Source organism: Excalfactoria chinensis, chromosome 1 (genome assembly GCF_039878825.1).
Source record: "Excalfactoria chinensis isolate bCotChi1 chromosome 1, bCotChi1.hap2, whole genome shotgun sequence".
In the NCBI taxonomy this organism is placed as follows: domain Eukaryota; kingdom Metazoa; phylum Chordata; class Aves; order Galliformes; family Phasianidae; genus Excalfactoria; species Excalfactoria chinensis.
Window position 1 is genome coordinate 107,721,922 of NC_092825.1, and position 17,308 is coordinate 107,739,229.

At 36.3% G+C, this 17,308-nt stretch overlaps 1 protein-coding gene across 1 annotated transcript in view; it reads left to right on the forward strand.

Annotated features, from left to right (window-relative positions):
* Positions 1–17,308, forward strand: part of CFAP47 (cilia and flagella associated protein 47) — a 221,468-nt gene that overhangs the window by 140,467 nt on the left and 63,693 nt on the right. Inside the window, exons 52-54 of the mRNA XM_072339839.1 lie at positions 9,961–10,136; positions 12,893–13,000; positions 14,578–14,689. Coding sequence (XP_072195940.1) covers positions 9,961–10,136; positions 12,893–13,000; positions 14,578–14,689 — 396 coding nt within the window. The remainder of the gene's footprint in view (positions 1–9,960; positions 10,137–12,892; positions 13,001–14,577; positions 14,690–17,308) is intronic.

Here is a 17,308-nt window from a genome sequence, read left to right on the forward strand (position 1 = left end):
GCCATACAAAACCAATGGCAAAACCACTGAAATGAACTCATAGAAATGCTGTTAGAAAGATCTCACTATTTATTTCAGGAGTCAAGTGAGCTGTCTTACTCATAACCTGCAATTGCTACTGGGAATTGTTACAGTAAATATGGAATTGCGATGTTGTGATTCTAAAGCACTTACATGAAATAAGTGATTTTGCTCTTCTTCTTTATCTATTAAAAGAAGTATATTTTGCCAAGTGGGAGAATAGCTTCTCGCCTGGAGAAAGCAGAATCCCACTGGAATTTGGTTCCAGTTCATCTTTTTCTGTTCAGTGTGTGCAAAGCAAACATCCATTAAGTTGGAACTAGTGCTGCTATGCACCCCTGTGAATGTAAGAATTATTGTAAATATTTTCCAGCATGAAAATGTGAATTCTGGCAACCAAGACCTACATGTGGCCTCTAGTGAAAGGGCTGGCAGAGTGAAGTAATCTGGTGTGAAAAGCCTTTAGTTTTCTTAGTTACAACCTGCTCCCATTCCTAACTTTATTACCACTGTTAAAGGTGTGCAGTGAGACTGAACAGTGAGTGGCATCCTGAACACATAGGAAGGTCTGGTTTTGCTAAGTTTCATTTTGTGAAAGATACTTTAATTTTCCTACGTGTAGTCTTTGTCTGTTTTGGGTTCAAATGACTTTGGCCGTGCATTCTAAATAATTAGGAATTCAGTTGTTTTTTTTTTGTTTTTTTTTTTGTTTTGTTTTGTTTTGTTTTTTGTTTGTTTTTTGTTTTTTAAGTATGTTGTATTCTTGTAAAAGTCTGCAGAAAACTCTAAAATACTGAGGAATGATACTAGTTCTCTAATCAAGGATGTAACTATTTTGTTACTCTCCGATTAAGAAGATGGTTTAATCGCTATTCCTGACTTCAGCCTCATATGCAGCTAAACACCACACAGCTTCTTGCTCGGTTCCTTGTTCTGGAAAGAGAGATGGGCAAAAGTTAGATAACTAGGGCATTTAAACTAGTCCACTTCTGGGGCCTGCTCTTCAAATTCTTCTCATGCAAGACCAGATTTGATTTTCCTTTCCAATGGATGTATATTTAGCACTTAGAGATAGCAGCCATAAACTTTTTTACAGAATTGCTGCAATAAGAGATTGTTCAAAAGATGGGTTCATTTTCTCAAGATCATACCTCTTTCCTAGCTCTTCTGTTTCTCTCACTCATCTCTCACTTGATGTGAAACTGCAAGACAGAAAGCATCTGTGTTATCCTCTAAGTCTGCAGCAATAGCATGCTATTTGAGTGTCTTTTGATTATTCCCACTTACTTTCACTTACATTACACGGCTATCCTGAAGTGAATGCACTGAATCTCCCCTGGGTGAAATTTAACTGGAAAATGAACGTGTCTAATGTTCTCCAACCACTAGTGGGCGCTCTGTTCATTGGAGTGAAATAGGATTACTTTCAAGTAAAACAATAATAGAACTACTTGTACTGGTCTACATGACTACTCTTTTCGTGCCTCACTGCCTGCTAAGATAGATAAATTTTTGCACCCAGTCTTTTGTAAATTTTCCAGCCAAAAGAGATGCCATCATGTTTTTTTTTTTTTTTTTTTTTATGGGTTTAAATATCCTGGGAACTGTATTATGTCAGTGGATAGTTATAATGTGGAGAGCGAGTTAAAATACAACCAGATATAAAGCAGATACGATGTAAAATTTAAATTACACTGCATTTTCATTTATTATTTTTCCATTTATTTAAAGTAAAAAGCACGAATTAAGAATGCATTTTGTAATTTTTGTGACTTCTCATACATTTTTAATTGACATTTTTCTTCAGATATTCACTTAAGACTAAAAGACTATAAATTTTGGATGATTTGACTTACTGAAAAAGAAAAAAAAAAAGTATTTTCCCCTCATTTCTGAATTGTGTAACATAAAGGGATTGACTGCATAACTGTGACAGGATGGACGTGTCCCTGGCATTTATGTAATCATCATCCTTACTAGAAAGGAGAGATCAATATCTGCTATTGCCTGAAGGCTGTTATTCAGTTATTATTATTATTTTTTTAATGGAAATGCTTTTTGATTTAAATTCCCATGAATGTATACAAAAGTCATTGCAACCAAAAAAGTAAAGGAGGAGCTGAAGTCATTATGAGCATTGAGGCTGTGTTAGTACAGTACTAGTTGCATAGAAGTAACTTATTAAACGTCATACTTTTGGTACCCTGTGAAAGTTACTTGTATTGAACAAATTCCAGCTAAAGTTATTTGTGAGAAAAGTGCAGTACAAATTAGCACTATGTATTTCTTGGAAAGCAGTAGTCGTGTACTTAGTAACAAGGTAAATAGAGTACAGCAAGAAGCTTTCAAATGACAAATTACCATTTATTCATTCATATTCCTTAGTCATAATTATTAATTAAGAAACACTTCCAGGTATTTTAAGTTGTTTGTACTCTTGCAGTTCCTTTATTCCTACATGTAGAGAAAAGAACCAAGTTCTAATAATTTTGCCAAATGGACATCTGGTATCTTCAGCTATTAACGGCATTGCAACAATTAAAAAAATCTTTTTTTGATTACTGAATTTTACATTTATGTTTACTATGGATTTCCTTATTGGCAATGGTAGTAAAGAGGTTGAATTTGTGTGATAAATTCAGATTCGTGGTCTCTTTGAAAAAAATTGAGTTGAAACTGAATGGTTCAACATTAACAGATTGCCTAGCAAATGGCACCTAATGGATTATTTCAGACTGTGTGTAGAGTTCAACAAGTTATCAGAAACTTAAGCTTTTATGTAAAATGCCTAAATGGCTCACACTTATTGCTTCAACCCCACATACTCTTGAGCAGCTCTCTGATTCATGTAGAAAAGTCTAAGTGAGTGTTGCTGAAGAATAGTATGGCTTTCTTGAAAGGAAGTATCTAATATATGAACTCCAAGTAGTATCTGAACAATAGAACAAAGCCTGAGGGGAAAGTCTGTTTTGAACATTGCCTTCTTAGTTTCTTCTTCAATAAAACCAAATGCCTGGAAAGGATTGATCTTGGTTTCTATGTAAGAGCCAATAGCTTGGTCTCTACACTGCCAAGTCCCAGAGTATAAGTACTTAGAAGTTGGCACTGTAACTCTGAAACACACACTACCCATCTCCTCTTCCACTAGTGTTCTTACTGAGTTAAAAATTGCCCCAGTGTTGGCAATTACAGTGGCTCCCAAATTTTTGCTACTACTCATACACTATTTTTGCTCTTTGCAGTAATAATTTTAAAAGATCTTGTCTTTAAAAGTTCTATTCTTCGATTTTAGCAAGATATTTACATGCAGGTATAAGAACAAGCTGCTTCTGTTACCAGTTTGTCATGGTTTCGTAATTTTTGCTATTGGTATTCCACATCATAACGTCATGTGGAGCACAGAGAAGAACCACACATCCCAGAGGACCTCATGATCAGGGAAGGAAATATGTCAAGGAAGTGATGCTTGCTCTCTCACTGTCTGGCAGCGGGTGTGGGTGTGCTTCCAAGCCGTGGTGCCTTCAATTCAATTTCAAAGTAGGTCTACGGATACCTCTCTCTCTCTAATTTTACTTGATTAGCCTCAGTTTCAATTAGGTTGTATTACAGTGTGTTATCTTGAATTCCAATATCATAGTGAAATAAGTTTTCCTCCTTAGATCATTGCTGCTGCTCTGTTTGTTTCCTTCAGCACAGCTCCCATTTCCCTACCCCTTTTCCCTTTTTTCCCTTCTCATTTTTTGGGGGCCGGGGGGTTCACAGGCCTACTGCTCCCCTGTCATGAACATAGATTGATCTAGATAACTCCAAGGCACAGTTCCAGCTTTTTCCATCTTTAAAGACTCCTCCTCATTTTTGACAGTCTCTAGAAAAGAAATTCAGTAGTCTGTTCTGTGTGATTCATACACAGTAGATGATGTCTGTATGATGTATATAAAAAAAAAAAAAAAAAAAAAAAAAAGTGAATTTGAATTTAACTGATATTTTCTTAAGTTTTAAAACTGAAATCTTGGGAAGATGCCTTTTGCTCAATAGAAAATGTATGATGAAATAACGGCTTATGTCCAGATACACAGGTAGGCTGAAAAACATATATATTGGGGGACTGTGATAGTAGTTCTTCCAAGGTCATCTGCTAGGTACTCGAAACTGAGTACACAGAAGTAGAGAGAGATCTTTATTTAAAGGGCTTTATATCTTTTCTTCTTCTAATTTTAGCTCTTTCAGAAGTTCTAGAAGCAGATATCAGTCATTGATATATATGTTGGTGTTAATATTAATTAATACGTATTCTGTGTGATATAGTAAACTTATTACTTTCTTAGAGAAATTATTCTGATAATATTAAAGAATGTGTATGGCGTATTACTAGACTAGTCTCTGAGAACCTTTAATATATCACATATGGAAGAAAAAATTAATAATGCAGCATTTCTTTTGTATGTGAGACTTTTATCTTTAAGGCTTTTCTGATCCTGTATTTCATAATAAAACATAGAACTGGATTGGTAATTCTTGCAGAGACTATTCCTTCTCATTTCTATTTATTTCTGCTTTCAGAAAAGCTATGAATATTTAAGAAATTCTGTTTGAATTGTAATATAGACACCTTCTGACTGCTGAGAGTGCTTATACATGTGAAAAATAGAAGTTACCCTCATAAAAAAGCTTCTGTGATATGGGAGAGATCTACTTTTACTTGCCTGCATGTGGAAAATACATGAGAATTGTTGTTTCTAGTGAAAACTGTGACAATTTCATTTTTGTTCTAGAATGTTCTCTATGTGTTTTATGCCAGCAATAATTATACTGTCAGTCTTTTAAATTGCAAAGAAACTTGTTTCCCTAATGATTATAAATTCTCTCTTTAGACCTATGTAATAAAAGTTACAGTAGACAAAAGATCTACGACATCTAAATTAATTATCATTTTACTGCTACTGAGCAACTTGGTGCTGATGCTGAAGTGGAGTTGTAAATTATCTCATTAGAACGATTATAAAAATTAAAGAAAATTAAGTACTATCAGAGTTGGTTGTTAGTTTTTTAAAAAAGTAAAGTACTATTTGTTAGCTTGTATTAGCGTGGGCACAGATTAGGAGCCGATAGAATATTTTCTTCCACACATGGAACTGTAGTCATTAGTGACAGAATATGCAATAATCAGTTATTACTGCTATTCTACTGTAGTTTCATTAGATTCTGGTAAGCAATTGTAAGTTTGTTTTTACTGATTACTTTTGAAAATCTCAGAAGCACAGTATTATGAGAAATACTGATCATTTCCTTTTCATGGTGAGCTCTGAGCTTGCTCATAGCTTAGCATTTCGCTGATGTAATCTTTGTCATGTTTGTAGCTTTGTGCCTGAGAGAGCTTCCTGACAGGGCATCTACCACCTCTCTGGGCTACTTGTTCCAGTGTCTCACCACCCTTATTGTAAAAAAACTTCTTCCTTATATCCAGTCTAAATCTCCCCTCCTTTAGTTTGAAACGACTTCCCCTTGTCCTATTACAACAGTCCCCTTCTTTCTTACAGCTCCCCTTTAGATACTGACAGGCCACTCTCAGGTCTCCCAGGAGCCTTCTCTTCTCTTGGCTGAACAACCCCAGCTCTCTCTCCTTGTAGCAGAGGAATTCCATCCCTTGGGTCATTTTTGCGGCCCTCCTTTGCATGCACTCCAACAGGTCCACGGCTTTCCTGTATTGAGGACTCACCAGTGCAGAGCAGAGGGGCAGGATAACCTTCCCTTTGACCTGCTGACCATGTGTGGTGTTTTTTGTCATTCAAAAATAATCCACTGCCTGAACTTTTTTTTTTTTTTTTTTTTTTTTTTTTTTTTTTAAATCTAAGTACAGTGCAGATACATACACAATCATGAATACATCTGTATACAACAGAACGATGCATGAAGAAAGAAAAATGCTAAATGCATTAAATGAATCACAGAGATTATCGATAAACCAAGCCATACATTTGGCAACTAAATTTTCATTCCAGTACTGTATACTCAAGGTAAAAATACAGGTTTCAACACCCAAAATGCTAAATGAATTAAAACTATTAGAATTATATCCTAGAAGAAATTCTGTTCTTTCAGCCACTGTTGTCATGTGCAGAAATCATCAGCAGTCACCAAGTCTTCCAAAGACTCTTGTAACCTATTGGAATTGTGAATTTACAGCACAGCTTATAGGATTTGAAAACCTAGCAGCGAGACCAGCAGAAAGTAACTGCAGCTAGCTTTTTGTTGAAGCACTGTATGGATGGATACAATTAGCTTGGGAACTCAAGTTTCTGTTTCTATATACATCCAAAATCCAGGGAAAATAGTAATTTAAAAAAATATATATTTTTTCTTTTCTAAATAATAGGCAAAGATTTGCTTAAATACTTACCAGTCGGACATTCATTAATATCTCAATAGGTAAGATTTAGTCTAGGCCTGTGAGAAATGAAGTTATTTGAAAACTGATATTATCCTAAAATTCTACATCTCCTGAACTTCTCTGGAAGTGTTAGTTACAAATGGTGTTCTACAGTTGATTTTGGGTCCAATATCTGTGTCATCAAACACGAGTGAGAATTGTGTATTACCTTTGCATCAGACTTAACAGATGCTCTAGAAATGCAGTAGTGAGTCATAGATGTCTTGATTTTATTATCTAAGAGCAGTATATTTCTAATTTAGAAATTTTGCTCTTTCTAGTGCTTTTATTGGGTGATACTGAATTTAAGTAAACTATAGAATGTGGAATTTTTGTCTGACAGTATGGATGTGACTTAGTCTGTGAAGTAGATCAGATTTGAAGAGAAATGCCTCATTTTTGAGAGATGAAGCCTGGATTTACTGAAGTGTCAGCCATCCAAAATAGTCCGTTTGTACAAGAACTATAAAAACATCTCTTGTTTTGACTCAAACTGTGCTTTCTGCTGTTGGCATTCTAACCTACATCTCATGTGTTATATGCATTTACACAGCATGGTTACCAATGAAAGTGATGAATAGTTTTCACAGAAAGCTGTCAGTTGCTGAGTCATAATTCCCCAAAATGGTATTGACAGAATAGATATAAATGGTTTTCCTTTAAAGTCCTCTGAAGATGAGTATGGTCCTTTACTATAGTAACACATTAGCGGATGTCTCCTTCCATATTGGCTGTACTAATGGGAAAGATTAACCTACTGTTATATGTTTTTGATATTTCTCTAATCTGCTTTGGCTGTGATAATTCACGTTACTTTATGCAGTGGCTAGGCCACCTAAACTGATCATGAAAAGTGCCAATCTTCAGTACAGAGGTTGGTGAAACGTAGCTGTAATTGATAGTTTTTTCATCTTGCACTGATGAATCTGAAAAAGAAATTTGCTTGTGCTCTCAGGAGGAGAGGTGGCCTTGGGTTTGTGGTGAAGACCATATTGTTAACGCAGTGATATTTTAGTTGTTACTGAACAGTGTTTATTCAAAGTTGAGGTCTTTTCTCAGACTACTTGCTGGTGAGTAGAATGGAATGCTTAAGAAGCTGTGAGCAGACACAACCAGGACAGCTGACCAAGGCTAACCAAAGGTATATTTCATACCATATGATGTCATACTCAACAGTAAAACCAAAGGAGTTGGCAAGGGGTTACTGCCATTGCTCAGGGACTCACTAGGCATCAGCTGGGTAATGGAGAGCAATTGTATTGTGCATCCCTTCTTTTATCTTTGGTTTTGGGTTGTTGTTTTTTTCCCCCCTCCATTTTCATTCCCTCTTCTGTCTTCCCCCTTTCCTGTTAATCTGTCTTTATCTCAGCCCACAAGTTTTGTAACTTCTGCCCTTCCAATTCTCTTCCACCTATCCAGCTTCAGGCAGGGCATGTAGACCACGTGGTACATAGATGCTTACCAGCGTTAAGCTCCACAAAGTTACAGGACATAACAATTTTTCAGTCTCCTCCTTTCATTCAATTTCAGACATTTTATCAGTTATCTATTACAATGCATATTTTTTTCCACTTTGTTTGCTTGCAACACTGTCTAGTCTCTATTGAGAGGGTAATGCTGTAGAATGCTGTAGTCAGTGAGGATTTGCTTACTGCAATAATTTATGAACCATAGTCTCTGTATTCTGTGTTAGGACATTGCTATTTAGACACTTAATACCAATTTCAGCAATCAGAAATTCAATTTAGTGTGACTTTAACATGTACATTTATATGCAAATTTGCACCTGGCACTCATTACAGAATCACAGAATCATAGAATTGTAGTGGCTGGAAGGGACCTCTGGAGGTCATCTATTCCAGCCAACAAAGCCAGCTCCATAGACGAGGCTGCACAGGTAGGTGTCCAGGCATGTCTTGAACATCTCTAGAGAAGGAGACTCCACAACCTCCCTGGGCAGCCTGTTCCAGTGCTCTGCCACCCTTACTGTGAGGAAGTTCTTAGGCACATTTGTGCAGAACATCCTATGCTTCAGTTTGTGGCCATTTCCCCTTAGTCCTATTGCTATGCACCACTGAAAAGAGCCTGGCCTTTCCGTTTGCCTCCTGCACTTTAGATATTTGTAGACATTGATCAGATCCCCTCTGAGCTGCCTTTTCTCAAGGCTGAACAGACCTAGATCACTCAGGAATCCCTTGTAAGAGTGGTGCTCCAGGCCCTTTATCATCTTTGTGGTCCTCTGCTGGACTCTTTCCAGGAGATCCCCATCTTTTTTGTACTGGGCAGCCCAGAACTGGACACAGTACTCCAGATGTGGTCTCACCAGGACAGAGTAGAGTGGCAGGATCATTTTCCTTGACTGGCTGGCCACTCTTTTTAATGCACCCCAAGATGCCATTGGCCTTCTTGGCCACCAGGGCACAATGCTGGCTCATGGCCAACCTGTAGTCTACCAGAATACCCAGGTCCCTCTCTGCAGAGCTTCTCTCCAGCAGGTCATCCCTCAACCTGAAGAGGGTTGTCTTGGCATCAGTTTACATCACAGACAGGGAAAAAAATTAAGGTAGGCATATGGCGAGTTAGGTGAGTTGCTTGATGAAGATCCATTCCATTAACCTTCAGGTCAGCAGGAAGCTGAAGGACTCAGCCCTTCCAGCATAGGAGGTTAAGGTCTTCCATTGGTCTGAATGAACAATGGGAGAAGTATCCAATAGCAAGTAGAAATTGATTAGAAGATTTTGTGGGGGGCATGAGCAGTGGTGAGGAGAGGTGTGCAGTCAAGGCATGTTGTACCAAGCAATTCAAAAGCCAGCTCTGATTTCTATAACTAATTAAAAAATTTGGGCTTAACTTTTTTCAGTACAGTTCTGAAAGTCTGACATTAATGGTGCTGAGACACCTTCTGAGCTTCCTTTGTTCCAAGAAAGGGAATCAAGTAATAATTGATTAGAACGAAGAAAATAGACCAAAGTAGGAATGGACATAGAGATACATAGAAGTATATGCATATATTTAGTTTGGGATTCCACATATTTTATACACATTAACACAAATAAATAAAACATGAATTTTAAGCATCAGGAATATATCCTGAATTGTGACAGTAAACTTCCTTCATTAATATATTCCTTCTTGCTTAAAGTGTTAAAGTATGTTGCTGTTTACATGCATAGGTTTCATAGGAGGATTTACACTGTTACCTTACATTGGAGAAGGGAAAGGAGAAGGGAATCACTGGAAACTATGGAAATGTAGCCACTACAAAAGCATCTTGTGGATGTGATGTGATGGCTGTGTGGTTTGAGCTGCTTCTGCCCAATTATTGTTCATCTTAAAGATACTCTAGTTTGTTTTTGCATAAGTGCAAATCATGTATAAGTATCTTGTTGAGAGACATCTTTGTATAATCGCTCATAATTCATTTTGTGTGGGTTTTTAAATTTATTTTTACTTTTTTAAATTTTTTATTATTTTTAAAAAATTATGTGCTTATTTTTATTTTTTCTTCCTAGGATACTGTTGGAATTCATATTCCTATCACTAATCCTACAGATGAAGTTCTTGAGCTGAATGTAGTGTTGGAGAGCCAGTCTTTTTCTGGACAAAAAACTTTCACTCTTTTGCCAAGGAAATTGGATTTTTATCAAGTGGAGTTTTCCCCAGCTGTTGTTGGCACTTCACATGAAAGGTAAGATATAGAGTTTTGAAACTTGTGGTAGTTGTTGGCTCTTGTACTAGTAAGTGAATTGATATAGATATCATTTGGATCCTTGGTGTAGATATCACCCTAAAAGAATATATAACAAATGAAATTAAAAATGTGTCTAGCTTTAAATATATTGTATACCAAACAGCAGCCTTTCCCTGGGAGGAAAATCTGAACTGACAGGCAGTAGAATAACTCATAGTTATTCTAGTTCAACAGTATACAGTGAACAATGACTTGGATGTATACTTAATATTAGAGTTCTCCTCTTAGATCTTTAGACAAGTTGTTGATTTTCTAATTTTATAAGCTCAATAAGGTGATGAACATGGTTTATTTTAATTATCAGGAGGAACTTAATTGTAACAACACAACTAAAACCAGGTTAAGAACTCTTTTAACAGTCTTTACATAAATCCATTTAGCTTCAGAATCTTTCATTAATTACACTGAGGTACTTAATGAATATGGAAAGGTTTTAAATTAAAACTGCTTAATTACACTGGAAATCTGGAAGAGGCTGGGTAGTGTTATAATTATGAATACAAAGACGGACGACCTCTTGGTTTTAGTTTCATCTGAACCGATTCAGCAAATAGCTGGAAGGCGCACGTTTTCCTATAATTTGCCTACTAAAACATTATCTATTTAAAAGGCTGGTAAAAATAGTTCCATACTTTCCAATTATATCAACCAATTGGCCGAAATGTAGGCATTCCTGGATGGGAGCAGTGAGCCTTTGCAGAGGGAGATGGATGGCTTCTGATTAGAGTCCTAATGGATTGAGAGCCACAATACATGTGTTTCAGAGTCTTTGTTCAGTTTGATTCTATTGATTTTTCCAAAGACCAGAATAATGGCAGATATCATTGCACAATACAGATTTCAAGCAATACCAATTTATAGAAATGACTACCGTTATCTCTCTCTCTCTATATATATATATTTTTCCATAGAATCATGGAATTACTCAGGTTGCAAAAGACCTCAAAGATCATCAAGTCCAACTGCAGCCTAACCATAGTACCCTAACAACACTCTGCTAAATCATATCTCTGAGCACCACATCCAAACGGCTCTTAAACACATCCAGGGATGGTGACTCAACCACCTCCCTGGGGAGCCTATTCCAGTGTTTAAAAATGCTTTCTGTAAAGAAGTGTTTCCTGATATCCAACCTAAACTTACCTTGGCACAACTTGTCCTGTCACTTGTCACCGGTGAGAAGAGACTTGCCCCACTCTCACTGTAAGCCCCTTTCAGGTACTGGAAGAGAGCAATAAGGTCTCCACTCAGCCTCCTTTTCCCCAGAAAAAATTTTTTGGGGGGAGTTGTAGAAATAGAACTCCCTTTTGGGGGAATTGTAGAAATAAAAGTATTATGAAGGTGCAAATTAGACTAGACACCAGTTTTTCATACCATGCCTAATTTCCAGTATTTTTCAAGATATGTATAGTATAATTTCCAAATAATATCCTAAAATGTATTTAAACTGATGAAAAGTAGGGATAGATATCCATTGATTGGTGGGTGGGACTAACGGAAATATGTGCAAAGATGACATAAATCACGCAGGTACAAATTCAATACAACTCTGCTGTTCTGTACTTGTAATGGCTCCCAAGGAGTATGATTACAGCTGGGAAGAGGTACTTCCACATACAGCTGTACTATGGTCTTTTTTTTCCATAAACGTGTTCTCTTTCCCTTGCTGTGGTAGCAGCTGGGAAAAGGAATTTTACAGAAGAATTTCTGTCAGCTCTACCTCTGTACAACTGGATAATACTTTTCTAATCTGGTTTATGCTCACTTTAAAGGCTCTACTGGTATGGAGGACAGTCTGGAAATTCACGGTTGTGAAATAGGCGCTGTTCTCTCTCATTTAGAACAAGTAAACTGGTCCTTATCATGTTGTGAATTTGCACATTGTATAGATTAATATGATTACATTGCTTTTGTTTAATTTTAATTTTATTATGTATCCTATTTAAAAACAAATCAAAACAAAAGGAAAAAAAAAAAAAAAAGTCCACCCCAATAAATAGAAAAAACAGTCTGTAGTAGATAAGGAGTGCATTAGAATTCCTGTAACAGAAACTTACTTCTATATATGTCTCACCTAGCGGTGAACAACTCTTAGTCATCACCACATGTGATTGTAAATAAAAACAATCTGTTGATTATTCCTTTGAAGCGCATCTCTTTTCTGTGTTCATATAAATGCATCTATATCTATTTCTCAGTTCTCATCACTAGATTTGAAAATGTTTTCCTCCTTAAAATGAATGAATACTATTCCTATTTCTTTCTTTCATTTTTTTTTCTTTTTCTTTTTCTTTTTTGAGTTCAAAATGGCAAAAAAAAAAAAAACAAACACCAAAAACAAACAACAAAAACCACACTCTAACATTAGGATGAAATCAAGATTGCTTTTGTAAGTTAGAAGTTCAAATGTTTTTGAGTTATACCTTAGCATATTTTTCCTTTTCATAAAGTTATGAAAGATGAAGAAAACTTTTTCTTGCATCAGAAATTGGGAGTATAATTGGTTATTGATAGATGAATTCCTATACTGATAAGTAGTATTAGGGGGAAACTGGTTGCTGATTAAAGAATTCACTCTGTTGAATTTGTTACTTTTCCTGTGTTTTTTGCCTCTGCATTTTTGTCTTTTTTTTATTATTATTTATTTTTATTTATTTATTTTTTTAATATCAAACTTATGTATCTATTTTTAGTGTCATATTCCAATCAGATGAGGTTGGAGAGTTTTGGTATGCATTGAGGTTGACTGTAGAGAACCCATTACCAACTGATCTACCCGAAATAGTATGTGATCTTGGAAAGTAAGTATCTAGGTCATTATGTTTAACCTGGTCACCTGTTTGAATAAGTCATGGAAGACGTGTGAATAGTATACATGAAAAGTTGTGCTGTGTATGTATCATAGTATTTTGCAGATAATTTTCATATATGGAATCAAAATTATCTTGGTTAGCTAAGACACTAAAGGTCATCAAGTCCAACCATGACGTAACACTACCAGCTCCACCACAAAGCCACACCCCTAAGTGCCATGTCTTACACAGCACTTAAATACCTCCATAGGTGGTGACACAGCCAGTTCTCTGGGTAGTCTGTTCCAATGTCTAACGAACCTCTCTGTGAAGAAATTCTTTCTGACACCTAATCTAAACCTCCTCTTACACAACTCGAGACTCTTTCCTCATGTCCTATCAATTATTGCTTGAGAAAAGAGACTGCCACCTGCCTTGCTAAAGCCTCATTTCAGGTAGTTGTAGAGAGCAATGATAAACATAGGTGAAATTTTTTTGGCAGAGCAATCAAAATGGAATATTAGCCTATATGTAGCCTTCACAAGAAGTATGTATGTAGAAATTTCTGCAGCACGTAATCATAAATATTTGTAATACAGAATCCTCTAGGCTTGTTTAAGTTCGTTTTATCCTTCTGACTAATATTCTCAACAGTCCTCTTTTACAAACACTCACAGTAAAGAATTTATTCCTAATATCTAGTCTATATCTACCCTCTTCCAGATTAAAGTCATTTCCCCTTGTCCTGTCACTAAATGCTCTTATAAAGAGTTCCTCCCCAGCTTCCCTGTAGGCCCCCTTTCAGATACTGGAAGGCCACTGTAAGGTCCCCACAAAGCCTTCTCTTCTCCAGGCTGAAGAACCCCAGCTCCCTCAGCCTGTCCTCATAGAGGAGGTGCTCCAGCCCTCCAGTAATCTTTGTGGCCCTCCGCTGAACCCATTCCAACAGGTTGATGTCCTTGTGCTGGGACCTCCCAAACTGGATATAGTACTCCAGGTGGGGTCTCATGAGATCAGAGTAGAGGGGCACGCTTATCTTGACACATCCCAGGTATGACTGGTCTTCTGGATTGCAAACCCGAAAGATTGGTTTGATTATTAATGGCAGCAATAACAGTAAAAGTACGCAAGCAGTAGTCTTTCAATGTGTTTTCATATGCATAATTTAAAACAGTAGAAGAAAATTGGCAAGCCTTCTTCTGTTCCATTCTCTGTCATATTCTTCATGTTTCAAGTTTTTTGTTAATTCCTTCTAATTCCTCCCCATTTCAGAAATTTGTTTTAAAAATATTGGCATATTTTTTGCCTTTTGAAGTGAAAAATAGTAAACGACATTTCATGATGGCAGTAATGTTATACTCAAATTACTGTGATTTCCTTTACCTGCTGAAAGGATAATGAAAAGTAAACTGAGTGCTGATAAGATTATCCAAGTAAATTGGCTGCAGAACACTGTTGCAATAAAAGATAATTCTTAGTTTTAAAGAAACTTATTTTCAAAAAATAAAATGACTACTTAATAATAGAATGAAGTGGAAGAAGGTTTGTAATTAGCAATGGCCACTGTATATGTGTATTTTTTCCAGGTGGGTTCAATTCTACATACCTCTCTTTAATCCTACACATGAAACTCTGAAACTAGAAATTGCCAACAGCAATCCTAGCAATTTTTCAATTGAGACTGATCCAAAGCATGAGGTAAGTAGGTTAAAATAAGAATAATAATAATAAGCAACTGAGAAGATTTTACAAAAGTAACTTAAGAAAGGTTTCTGGTAAAAAGGCATTGAATTGTTTAACATACTGTAGAAGGGATGCACAGGGCTAGAAATGTTACAGACATGTAGTAATGAATAAGCCAAAGGAAAGAAATAAGTCTTTCACAGAACTCTCTGAATATTAAATTTATATTCTTTGTTTGATGAGGAGATGAGAAAAGGAAAGACAGGTTTGGAAAATGTAGCAAGGGAATATGGGGAACTTCTTACTAGCATGTGAATATAGAGAATTTATTGAGAAAAAAAGAAACTGAAAGAACACTCTGTGGTAGGATAGAAATGGCAATTATTCCTGTTTTAGACATAAGTATTCTGTCTATAAAGAAGATGATACAGAGAATAAATACACCAGGTACTTTTGTGCAAACCTATATAAGGGTCACAGGAATCAGACATTAATGCCTAAAATAAAGCTGAGAAGGAAGCAAATTGATTTTTTTAGAAAAAGAAGAGTGATACATTAAAGCCATAATATGTACTTTTTGGTTTTTGGAAAATGATCAGCTTTTGGTGTCACATATAGTTGCCTTAACAACAACAGCTAAAGAGAATCATAATTATTGAATTGCATATGTTTTGCATACATAGTATGTGAAGTGCTTATTTTAGTCCATCTCTTATGTCATGGTTATTAACACATTTTCAAATATTATGTCAGTCTTGACATGTGGTATTAATAATCATTTCATCATTTGACATAGGAAGTAATGACTAAGAAGCATAATGGATGAAAACTCTATTAATCATCTAGGAGAATTATACATGTCATATTTAGGTCACTGGCCTAAGAAGTGGAGTAGATTTAATTATAGTGACTTTTTGTTCATGCAGATTGCATGTGACCTTGTCCAGGAAATTAAAAAGTAATAGATTCTCTATTCAGGTCTCCTAATTTATTACTAGAGATTTGCATATCACCAGTAACTGCACTGCATTGTTTAGGAAAAGAAATTCAACACTAACAGCAGCAGTTTATTTTATTTTATCTTTTTACTTTCTAATAGAATATTCAGTAATAAATAAATGGGAGCTGCTCTGAAAGAAATGCCTCTTATTTTATAATGTTGTCCCACTGCATCAAAGGCAAATGTTGGAGGTACAGCAGTAAGGGTTGAACATTCCCACTGGTATTCCATTTCATTTTGTTGTTGAATTAGAGGTGGCAGCAGACACAATGGTGTCTGACATAGAACTGCATGTGAAGCAACAGTGTGTCACTGAACTCCTCCACGTGGAAAAAAAGAATAAATAAAATACAATTTATTATTTAACTTTAATGTACTTTAATGTGTTTTTTGTTTTGTTTTGTTTTGTTTTCCTCTTTTCTTTTCAGCCTTATCCTGTACAGGTTAGCTTAATATCTTTATATGTACTTTATACATACTTTATACATACATATTCTCCAAATATTGGAACAGAAGTGAACTTCTATAAGTTTGCAGCAAAATCCCTAACTTGTTTTTTATTATTGGACATTATGAGTTTCTGGGGAAACTCTCACTGGGCTGCTGGTTTTTAGGTTTCTTTCCTACTGTCTGTCTTCTCTTTCTCTAGAGCACATGAATTCAATTCCAGCATCTAACATTTAATGCTTATTAAAAATGGGATTCCAATCTGTTTTCATGTGTGTGAGGGAGTTAATATTCCAAATAATATACATCTCCTAGCGAAATTACTGTTTAAAAATTACAGTTTAAATTTAATCATGTATTTAATCATGTATTTTCACACTGTAACAACCTGTTATTACTGTGCTTTTTCATTTCCTTCAGAAGTATCTTGGAGGAGGTACTCATCAATATTCTTTCTTCATTTGTAAGTTTGCATTTGATAAATAGGGCTGATTGGTTTAGACAGCATAGATAGGAGCTAACCTAGAAACAAAACAAAAAGTTTCATCTCAAGAAAATAATTCTGGGTACTGAATGTGCCCAGGAACTCATTGCAAAATGAGCTGTTCAGGCTCCTGTTAGATGATGAGCTTCTAAATGAACCCTGGACAGATACAGATGTGGATGATCTGTGTGAAGTGTCTTTCCTTGAGGCCTGTTGCTTCAAGTAACACAGAAGATTTGCAGAAGTGATAGTCATCGGTTGTTTGCTGATGACAAATGGGCTTTAAAGTTATCATCCACCTACTGGACATGTGAGGTTTTATAAGTTGTGGGCCATGCAGTAGCACTGATCTCCCCTCATGGGAAGTGCAGATGCTATGACAGTGGACTAGGTGTGGGCCTATGCAGTGAACATCATACTGCCTGTTGGATGCATGAGCTTATAGTTCCAGAAACCCTGGTTATCATGCAGTGGAAACTGTAAAATTAGAACTGCCCAAGTCTGTCTCTGAAGTGAGAGAGAGCTATAGGCAGTGAGGAAGAGCAGCAGAAACTTCATCAAGGGCTTCTGCCTCAGGCCAAGAGATCACACTTCTCCCTGCTCACTAAACCGTGTCCCTCAACATAGCGTCCAAATGTTCCTTGAACACCTCCAGGGTTGGTGACTCCTCCACCTCCCTGGGCAGCCCATTCCACTGCCCAAC